This window comes from Artibeus jamaicensis, unplaced genomic scaffold (assembly GCF_021234435.1).
Source record: "Artibeus jamaicensis isolate MK-2021 breed Jamaican fruit bat unplaced genomic scaffold, CSHL_Jam_final contig_464, whole genome shotgun sequence".
Taxonomy (NCBI): domain Eukaryota; kingdom Metazoa; phylum Chordata; class Mammalia; order Chiroptera; family Phyllostomidae; genus Artibeus; species Artibeus jamaicensis.
In genome coordinates this window covers 15,126,244-15,137,528 of record NW_026521842.1, presented here as the reverse complement: position 1 = coordinate 15,137,528, position 11,285 = coordinate 15,126,244, and the positions used below count along the sequence as shown (strand labels likewise).

Genomic DNA, 11,285 nt, shown 5'->3' with positions numbered 1-11,285 from the left:
AGTGTTGACTAAAGAAAATCATCCTGCTTTTCTATTTTTTTAAAAACACAAGCCCTACACAAGCCCTACGTATATGCACTCTAACATTTCCCTGTTAGAAAAGAACTCTGTTTACTCTGGATCTGCTTTCAGTGTTAATGGGAGCCAGACGTTCACTGTTACTGTCCCGGTGAGCAGGGTGTTCTGCTGGGAAAAACTGATCTACGGTAGCCTAAACAAGAGCGTTGGTTTGCCTTAAGTAGAAATCTGAACTATAGAATACCCAGAAAGTCTACAGATAAACTATTAGAAATACTAAGAGAATTTAGAGATGCTGCTGAATACCAGATCAGTATACTTGTGTCATTGCCTATCAGCAACAATTGGTTAGAAAAATTGGATTTCTTTTTAAAAAGGTATAATAACGAGAACCTAAGAGTAAATCTAACTAAAGATGTACAAAGTTTCTATGGAAATCACCAAAACCCTTTACTAGAAGATATTAAAGAAAGGCTAAGTAAATGCAGAGATCTACAGTGATTCAGCCCAGGCTATACATTCTGCTCTGAAACATCAAATGCAGCATCCTCAGCGACCTGCCTGACTAGAGCGAGAATGGCATTAAATGAGCTCTGACCTGCACTGGCAAACGGGCAGTCGGGGGGTAACTTTGTCTCACTTATATCGTCATTCCTTCTTGTTTACACCTCGGTCCCAAAGTTTAAAACCAAAATTGGGTGGTCCTCAGCTCTAAGATCTCTCTATAACTGATCCAGCCTCCTACACACCCTGTGAATTAGGCATGACCCTATTCAGTTGCATGGTCCAGGAGGGCAGGATCCTGCCTGACCTTAACTGCTACAACTCCTGAGCCTGGCAGTAGACAGTAGGCATTTAATAAGGACTTGCTGAATACACAGTTGAATTAAGCTGTAAGTGGATTGTTCTCTAGAAATCAGACCAAGTAGTTGGTATAACAGATTGTCTCAGGATTGCCTTGGATGTCCAGCTCAAAAGAAGTAGCCTCTTAAGCTTTGGGACTCTTTCTAGTGTTCTGGGTTGGTTTGTTTGTTTTCTCAGGGAGGTGCTCTGCCTCCTACCTCCTGCTATGTGGTATTTCAAGGATTTCCCTCTTGAACGTGAACTCGTTAATTGAGAGAAATACAGTGGGTAACTTGAGGGGAGAGACATACTTCTGAATAGAAAAGCTTTTGTTGTTTTAAATTCTAGGTTTCCCACACTTTTGATCATGGCAATAGACTTAAACTTAGTCTTTTTTTTTTTAAATAATTTATTTATTTTAATTGTTGTTCAAGTACAGTTTTCTGTCTTTTACTCCCATCCCAGCTCACCGCCCCCCCATAAATTTACTCTTATAAATCTTATTTCCAGACTCATTTGTCCTTGGGCCAGTCATTGTATAACCTTGTTATCCATTTCCTCTACTGTGTGGGAGAGGTGAAAGTTAAATTCTATCTATTTGCAGAAAACTTCTGAAAGTAATACATGTTACAGACAGCCTGCGATTCATTGAACTTATAATGTCATCAAAGGTGAACTCTCATCAAAACATCCCAAAGTACTAAAATATGATAATTATACATAAATAATTTTGACAAAATCCATTGTTCCCAATAGGTCATTAATGAAATAGCATGGAACTTTAACACAGCAGTCCATGCTTTACCAGCTCACAACAAACTACAGAAAGCTTGTGCGGTGCTGCGGAAACTGATGGCCTTCATCCTGGGCCTTCCTCAGTCGGCTCAGGTAAGCAAAGGCTGGTGTGGAAGGAACAAGATGTGAGAGAAGGGAAAGTGAAAAACAGAAAGAAGAAAGTGTAATAAAATGGGAAACACATAATCTGGACATTGTGCTCTGTGCAGAATTCAACATTATAAAACTTTCACAGAGACTGAATTGAAATATTAGGAAGTATATTTGTACCTTTGAATCTGAAGAGTGTGGAAAAATGTGATCAGTAATGACTTTCTCATTTATCACCTTATTGCCTTTCTGATACATGTGTTAGGAGAAATCATGGGAGACAAAAATCGGTCCACACCTTGCCGTAGCACAGCGCAGCCTGGAATCAGGAATCAGTACCCTGTGATATCTGCATTTGTTGCAGCCATGTTTGCCAGTGTTACTTCCTCATAATTATGCATGCCTCCTTCTACTCCCAGACGTAGTAAAATGAGGGTGGTAGGATTAGCGAGCACTTTAATTTTTCTGTTTTCCATTTCCTGTATTTTCAAATACTCTACAACAAGTATATAAATGCAATCTGTATTGGTTTATTTGAACTTGTTAATTACAGAAATGCTATGTGCCTGTTATCTAAAAAAACTAGAACAAAAGCACATAAAATAAAAGGTATTTTCTAGGTGTGATCACTTTTACTAGTTTAGTCTTGATCTGCTGTGCATAACCTTCCAAACATTTTGATGCAAACACAAGTTTGTTGGTTTATTTTAATAAAAATAGGATTAAAGTTTACAAATATTTCTGCTCCTTGATATTTTTACTTAGTACTGTGTCATGGTTGTCTTTTCATGTCAGTACACATAAAACGAACTCCTTATTCTTAATGTTTGCTTGGCTATTTTTCATTTGCAAATAGTATATCTGTGGACATCTCTGTACCTACAACTCTGAGTACTCCTGCAGTATTTCTGTGGGGTAGGCACTAGACATAGAATTGATGGGCTTCTAAGTTTTCAATAGGTGACTAAATGGCCCTTCCCTCCTACAAGCAACTATTTTACATTCTGACCAACCTTTTCCCCACACTTTCATTTTTTCCAATTTTACAGGCAAAGGGGAAAAAAAGAAAAGTATTTTATTGACCACTAAGGTGATTGAACATCATTTTTTATATTTATTGGCCATTTTTATTTCTCCTCTGAGTTCCTTCTTCATATCCTTCATCCATTTTCCCCATTGAGTTACTTGACTCTCTAGTTGTTTGTCAGAGAGCTTTGTTTATTGTTGGTATTAGCCTTCTGTTAGATGTGCTGCAAATATTTTGGGCCCATATCTTATTTTGTTATTTTATATTTTATTTATTTTTTATTTATTTTAAGATTTTATTTATTTTTAGAGAGAGGGGAAGGGAAGGAGAAAGAGAGAGAGAGAAACATCAGTGTGGGATTGCCTTTCTCACACCCCTTACTGGGGCCCTGGCCTGATATCCAGGCATGTGCCCTGACTGGGAATCGAACCAGCGATCCTTTGCTTCACAATCCAGCACTCGATCCACTGAGCCACACCAGCCACAGCTTATTTTTGTTTATTGATTTAGAGAGAGAAAGAGAAAAAGAGAGACAGAAACATCGATTTGTTGTTCTACTTATTGATGCACTCATTGGTTGATTCTTGTGTGTGCCCTGACCTTGGAGTACCAGGATGATGCGCTAACCCGCTGAGCAACCCAGCCAGGGCCATTATTTTACATTTAATTTTTTATATCTTTTACTTTGTAGTTTTTAATAAATGTAACTTTGAAAATAAACAACGTTTTAAAACACAAATAATAGTACTTACAGTGAATATTCAGTAAATATCTGTCAGTTGGTTTATGTGACTTGTTTTACATGAGAACAACCTACAGAAAGGAGAACTGGTGTTTTTTATTTCATATAGAACTTCTCCTTGATCTCTGTTTTGTCTATGCTTTTGAATGCTTTTGAGGTCCTCTATGCAAAGGGATAGTCTACTCAGTACTTCAGTCAGCACTGTTCTTTTCTTCGGCATTTCTTTTTTAAGCTTAGTTTTTTAAATTGGATATTTGATTCACTTACCACTCAGAAAGGGTTGTGTCAGTTGCTTAGAGTAACCTGAAATACAAACCCTCCCCCAGGTGATATGTAATAGTGTATTTTCCTTCCCTGACACGTCGTAATATTGCTTCTTATAAAAAGTATTTGCAATGTGTAAAGAACCTTGAACTCATTATCAGAAGAACACATACATTTAAAACATTCAGGAAATGTATGTTTGCTTTTTAAATTTCCCAGGTTGACGTTGTCGACTCCCTTATTTACCTGACTGAGCAATTACTGAAAAGCCCTTTTGAGAATAACAGCACTCTGGACTTCAAAATTCCTGTGACTGTCTGCCTCTTTCACTCCCTCAGCGATGTAGTGAAAGCCGGTAAAGCAAGCAGGCCGAGCTCCAAGCACGACATTGAGCAGGTAGGTGCACTATATGCCGGTGGCCAGCTCTCCTTGGAAAGTTTTAATCTTGACGGGTCCAGGTAGCACACAGCCTCTCCCTGGACTCTAAAACAGAACCCAGCTAAGTCGGCACCACTAAGAAACTGCTCTGTTGAGCCTGTTCTGGGTCCTCCTTTCTACCCAACCAGTGAGCCAAGACCACCTAATGCTGTAAATCTGGTGAAAAGGACTTAGTAAATGCTTGGCACACAGTGAGCACTCAGTAAATCATATTCATTATGCACATGAGATGTCCAGCGTTATTAATCTGTAGGAAAATGCAGATCAGACCACAATGAGATTCCACTTCACATCAAATAACAAGTGTTGGCAAAGAGGCAGGGAAATTGGCACTCTCACACATAGTTAGATTATTAGATGATATAGCTACTTTGCGAAGCATTGTGACAGTTCCTCAAAATGTTAAAAATAGAATTACCATGTGACCTGCCAGTTCCAGTCCTTGGAATATACCCACATACATCCACACTGAAATTTGTACAATCATATTCATAGAGGTATTATTCAGATAGCCAAAAAGTAGAAACAACCTAGATGTCTGTGATCTGATGAATGGATAAATAAAATGTGGTATGTCCTAAGATGGGGTATTGTTTAGCAATGAAAAAGAATGAAGTACTGATACATGCTACAACACAATGAACCTCGAAAACATTATGCTAAATGAAAGAAACCAATCACAAAAGACCATATATTCTGATTCTTTTTCTGTGAAATGTCCCAGAGAGGCAAATCTGTAGACATAGAATATAGAAGTGTCCACTTAGGGTTAGAGGCAATGAGGACAGGAGCATGGGCAGTGGCTGCTACTGGGTCCTGCGTTTATTGTAGGAGAGAGAAAAATACAGTAAAATTAGATCATGGTGCTAGTTGCGCAACCCCAGGAATATAGCAAAAAACTTTGAATTGTACACTCTAAATGGGTGAATTGTATGTGTGAATTTCATTGCAGTGAAGCTTTTATAAAATAAAATATAAAAACCCATCAGAGTAGATCCAGGGCAGCTTATATCGTGGGTCAAAGAAATACATATTTCCTTGGGTGGCCCTCTTACTAATATAAAGGATGATGAGTCGTTGGCCAAACTACTAGTATTTTCTATGGATTCTCTTCAATGAATGTCACCTTTCGTTACCTCGTTGTCAAGATCCCTGTTCACCTGCCAGCCCCCTCAAAATCGTTATTTCACTAATGCAGTACACTGAGATCACACAAGTCACGTGGTATTTCCCTCTAAATGCAGGTAGAAAATATTCTGAAAATGTCCTTGCTGGTCCTTGGAGAGATCCAGGAAATATTTGTACAGCAGAGTCAGCATTCCGAGCCCTCGGTGACTTTGACCTCCTCCGTTGCTTCCCTGATTTTGAGCAGGTAATACAGGAGGAAGGAAGGGGGAGAGTTTCGGTTTAGGTTTTTGATCTTTAGAAAACATACATAAATTGATTTCCATTTAACTTCTTTTTCATTAGGCAAAACATATCAACTTTGCCTCTGAGCTCTTACACTCTTGGATACCCAGCACCTGTGAGGTTAAGCTTCCCATCAGCTTTGGCTTTGAAGGAACTCTTGAATAAACACTCAGGAGTTAATGTTCAAGTGAGTGTGAAATTGACTCTGATCAGAATGAAAATGGGATTTGATGGCTGTAGGCGTTTGGGTGACAAGAATGCACCATGACATGTAAGCTAATCAGACCAAACAAGAGAAGATTGTTTGCCATAATTTCTAGTTCACACTGGCAGTATTGAAGTCCTCTTAAAAATGATCCAGTATAAAGGTTGGGAGTATTAAACAGACTTCTGGATTTAACTAAGTTTCTGTGTAATGATGTGAACTGAACTCTACAAAGCTGGGACTATTTGAATAATTATTGATTCAATATACCAACCTAGTCATATCAATATATTGTATTTTTTTCAACAATTACCTAACAGAAGTAGGATAGTTGCCTTATCCTGGAGGACAGAATACTCACTTCCTAGTAAATGAATCCTCTAGGTATAAAGATATAAAAAAATATAATTCTGAGGGTCATAAGTAAATGACTCGTCTTTAATTAATTAATTCTTTCTCAAATGCTCTTATAATGAGAAATACTTCATTTGAGATACTAGCAAGGGGAAAACCTCAACATTTACCATAGTTTTAGGACTGTAAGATGCACCTAGGTTTTAGAGGAGGAAAATAGGAAAAAAATGAAGCAAAAAAATGTGGTAAAATATTCAATAACCTGTCACCCCACTCCACCGCCATACCCTCCTACAGCGAGCCAGGTAAGCTACATTCGGACTATAAGACACACCCCCTTTCCTCCCAAATTGGGTGAGGGCTATGTCTTACAGTCTGAAAAATACAGTACTTTATGGTATCTGGTTACCTTATTACTTATTGGGGCATTATTTATAAATATTTCAGTAATTGATGAAACTGGAGTTTTCTTGTTTCTAGGTAACAGGACTGGCTTTCAATCCCTTCAAGGATTTTGATGACAAGAACATTGTTGGAAGCATCGGAAGTGTGTTACTAAGCTCTAATCGTAATTTGCTCAAAGTCCATGATTTAATGGAAGGTATTGAGGTATGACTTACTTATTAGGGAATACAATATTATAGAAGGGAATAGGAATCCCTGGAGAATAGCATAGAAGGACGTAGCACCTTGAAGGAAATCATTTGAGATTTATGGCAGTGTCTTTTGTCATTAACATCTTTACTTAGGAACATTTATAAATGGAGAAGTTGTTTTAGGTCTTAGACTATATGATGGGGGCCCCCCCAAACCCTGAATTTACTTATAAAATTGTGTATTTATTCTAACATGTTTAGACTTTGGTCACCTTCAAAGTACTCTCCATGTGATGCAATACACTTATTTACCAAGATGCTTTTTTGACTGCTCTAAACAGTTTTTAGACTTGTCGATTTTGATGCCCTATAGTGCTTCTGCCATTTTTTGTTTCACCTCCTCCACATCAGCAAAACATTTCCCTTTGAGGACTTTTTGAATCCAGGGAAACAAAAAAAAAAAATGTTGTTCATGGTGAGATTGGAAATGTTGATCAGGTGAATAGGGAGGTTGGGACATGGGGGTCATGCTATTTTTGGTCAAAAATGACCACTCATGCAGTGTGGGCAGGCGCATTCATAAATCACCCATCATGAAATGGGCAAATGCGTTGAGTCTTCAAAAAAAGAAAAGATTCACCAAAGCCGAACGCAGCCTTTCACAACAGTACCAGCTGGTATGATGATACAGATGGGTTCCTAGAACACTCACCTAGCTGGGGAAGCCTATACTACAAGGGGCCCTCCCTCCAGAAGATAACTCTGGTTTTGGGGGGCTCCCACCTCATATACTCCTCCTTAACCCCTGACATTGTGTTACCCACTAAAATTCAAAGAGGAAGAAATAGGACGTTTCATCCCATTTTCATTATAAAGGAGGCTGAAAGGTAGCAATAGGTGGATGGGCCATCTTAAATGTCAAGACTGATTCACTGCTTCTTATTCTAGATCATTCTCTGGAGAAATGCAAGCATGGAAACCTATGCCACCAACGTCAACCTGAGCACAGACCATTTTACTGTCACAGTGAACATCACTTCCCTAGAGAAATCCCTGATCCTGTGCATAGAGCCCGAAAGTCCTGTTTCAGTGACACTCTACTTGGGGTTCCAGTATCAGCCCAACCACACTTCCTTCCACCTGAACATCACCCTTCCAAAGGCTCAGGTGCAGCAGAAAGGTAAAACCCCTCTCAGATGTCCGCAGTTTACTACTTGGCAATGCATTTTTCCTTTTCCTTTTTAACCTAGCTTTTTATTTTGAGATAATTGTATATTCACATGCAAGTAAGTATAAGAAATAAAACAGATCTCATCTACTCTTTTTTATATTTAATTTAATTATTTTTTTAAGTCTTGGCCAAGGACACTTTTTCATTACTTTTAGAGAGAGAGGAAGGGAGAGGGAAAAATACTGATGGAAGAGAGAAACATTGATTGATTGCCTCTCGTACACACCTGGACTGAGAATCATACTGCCACCCAGCCATGTGCCCTGACCAGGAATCAAACCCACAACCTTTTAAGTGTATGGGACGATACTCCAACCAAATGAGCCACACCAGCCAGGGCTCATGTTCTTTTTACCCAATTTTTCCTATGGTAACATCTTGCCTAACCTCAGGGCAATATCACAACCAGAAAACAGCATTGATACAAAGCATTAATCTTACTCAGATCCCACTACTTTCCAAGCACTCCTGTGTGTGTGTGTTTAGTGCTGTGTAGTTTTATCACACATGCAGATACATGTGAGCTTAAAGTGCATTTTTAAAAAGTTGGATTGTGGGGTGAATAGAAGGGTATATATGTTATAGAGCAAGTTTAGTAAGATGTTGAATCTGGCTAGTGATTATATCGGTGTTCACTATAAAATTCTCTCCACTTTTCTATGTGGTTGAAAATTTTAGTAATAAAATGTTGAGACTCCTGCAGAAGTAAAGTTATATTTATATATATATATTAATTCATCTATATATTTATATTTATGAACGCATACATATTTATAAATATATACAGATGTATATATAACTTTATATATATTTATAATGTATATATGCAATTACCGTTTATATTTCAACTTTAATAGTAATGCCTGGAGATATCTCAATAAGTTTGATTTAAGATCAGAATGACTACATTGTAGTTTAGAAAAGTTAAGAATTTCTGAGACATATATTAATAGTTAATAAGTTCAGATATATAAATAGTGCATGGAATATACTTGACCAAAAAATTTTAAATATAGTACTGAAAAGTCTTAAGAGCTACCCTTTTGCCTTAAAAGTATTGGGGAAAATAATCAGAATGGATAAAGCATGTTATATTCCCCCTTCCTGACAGTCTTCCCACATTGGCCAAACTTTTTTTTAAATAATTTTTCTTTTATTTTTAGAGAGGGAGAAAAAGAAGGAAACATCAATGTGTGGTTGCCTCTCACGCACCCCCTACTGGGGACCCAGGCATGTGCCCTGACCAGGAATCAAACCAGGGACCATTTGGTTCACAGGCTGGCGCTCAATCCACTGAGCCACACCAGCCAGGGCTGGCCAAATTTCTTATGCTCTCACATAGGCCTCACTAACACAGGAACAAGCACTTTACAAGTGTCTCTCCCTTTAGACAGAGCACTGGAGGCAGCAGCCATCACTACTGGGTCACCAACTACAAAGTTCTGTCAACATTACCAACAGGCTCTTTACCAAGTCAGAACATGCACTCTGCTCTTCTTGCTGATTTTGGCAATAACATCACATCATTTGGGGCTGAAAGAAATCTTTGAGATCCTTACAAACTCCTTGTTTGAAAGATAAGAACACTAGAGACAGTGGGTGACCTGCCCTTAACAGCCACCTAGTGACAGAGCTGGGCCTGAAATCAGGTGTCTAGCGTGCAGTCCAGGACTCCTTCCTGGAACCTCTGTTCCTGTCCTTGCTTTGTCCTGGGGTTTCTTCAGTCACCTAGGTCTTCTATCTACTAATTTTGGTGTGTGATGATTTCATTTTTCTAAAACTCATAATACATTCTAATTCATTAGACCTAAATTTTCACTTATCAGACAAATATGACTTTTTACTGCAACAGGAATAATCCAGAGCCCTGAATTGTATCACTGGTCATTTTTTTTAAAACCATTTATGACTCTCGGGTTATTACTTTGTAAAATTTAATAATAATAGCTCCTTCAGAAGAAAGGGTCTAATGGTATTTTTCTCCCGTGTGCAATGCAAGTGAGCACTCTGCTTCGTTCTCAGGTGAGGAGTACGCGTGGGAGTACACGTGGGTGCTGACTCCAGAGAGTCTGCAGTTCGGGGTCGGCACCTACCACATCACAGCTGCGTTGAATGAAAGCAAGGAGGGTGCTCAGCCGGCACCCACCCTGTTCTCCGTGGTCACTGCTGTCACTCAGTGCTATTTTTGGGACCGCCACAACAGCACATGGAGGAGCAGCGGATGTCAGGTGAGAAGCCGTGCCACCCCTCTGCCTCTGTTCTGCCTTAGCTGGCGTGAAACACGGTGCCTCTGTGGTCCCGGGCCCCTTAAGTCAGCCCAGGGGAAAGGAGGGCTTGCGTAGTGGGTTGGGCAAGAGTAAATCTGTGGAGCAGGCTTATGCTTTACATATGTATTTTTAAATTTTTTTCTCAAATGTTGGTTCAGAGTGAATGTCACAAAATAAGATAAAATAAGAAAAGCAACATATGGAAGCTGTTCAGTTCTTCAAGTATTAAATATGTTGTGGGTAAAATTAAATGAATGTCCTGCTAAATGGAAGAGAATTTTTGTTCTTAAAAATAAGCTAGCAGTCGTGGCTGGGGTGGCTCAGTGGATTGAACACTGACCTGCAAATCAAAAGGTCAATGGTTCGATTCCTGATGAGGGCACAAGCCCAGGTTGCAGGTCAGGTCCCCAGTTGGGGGCCTGAGAGAGGCAACCAATTGATGTTTCTCTCCCTTTCTTTCTCTCTCCCTTCTCTCCCTAAAAATAAACAAATAAAATATTTAAAAAACAAACAAACAAAATGACACCTAGCAGATGCTTGTACATTCCAGGCCAAGCCAAATTGTCACTTTTGTAATTATTGCCTACTTCCAGGTGTCTGCCCACTTTAAAACAGTACTATATATGAGATTTAAAACAGTACTAGTGACTTATGAGATTCTGTCTGATTTAAATCCTGGTTCAGTTGCACAAAGAATGTAGTGAAAGGTTCTGGAAATTACGAGGCTGTTCTTAAACCACCGAGAAAGTGTCATCCAGATTAAAATAGAAGGAAAGCGGATTCTCTGGAAGGCACCGCCACCATTCAAGGCCTCAAGCAGTGATTTCTGGGAGCTCTGGAGCCACAATTTTCAATCAGATCCTCAAACAGAAGCTTGTTAAAATGCAGGTTCTATTGCAGTGAGTCTGGGTGAGCCTGAGATTCTGCGTTTCTCACGCGCTCCAGGTGATGGCAGTGCCTCTGGTCAGGAAAACTACACTTTGAGTAACAAGACTTGAGAGCCTT

At 39.1% G+C, this 11,285-nt stretch overlaps 1 protein-coding gene across 1 annotated transcript in view; it reads left to right on the top strand.

Annotated features, from left to right (window-relative positions):
- Positions 1–1,628: 1,628 nt before the first annotated feature.
- PKD1L3 (polycystin 1 like 3, transient receptor potential channel interacting) overlaps positions 1,629–11,285 on the top strand; it is a 52,339-nt gene continuing 42,682 nt past the window's right edge. Inside the window, exons 1-7 of the mRNA XM_053666605.1 lie at positions 1,629–1,749; positions 3,999–4,179; positions 5,466–5,589; positions 5,688–5,814; positions 6,667–6,795; positions 7,731–7,962; positions 10,036–10,241. Of these exons, the coding sequence (XP_053522580.1) occupies positions 1,714–1,749; positions 3,999–4,179; positions 5,466–5,589; positions 5,688–5,814; positions 6,667–6,795; positions 7,731–7,962; positions 10,036–10,241 (1,035 nt within the window). The 5' untranslated portion in view covers positions 1,629–1,713. The remainder of the gene's footprint in view (positions 1,750–3,998; positions 4,180–5,465; positions 5,590–5,687; positions 5,815–6,666; positions 6,796–7,730; positions 7,963–10,035; positions 10,242–11,285) is intronic.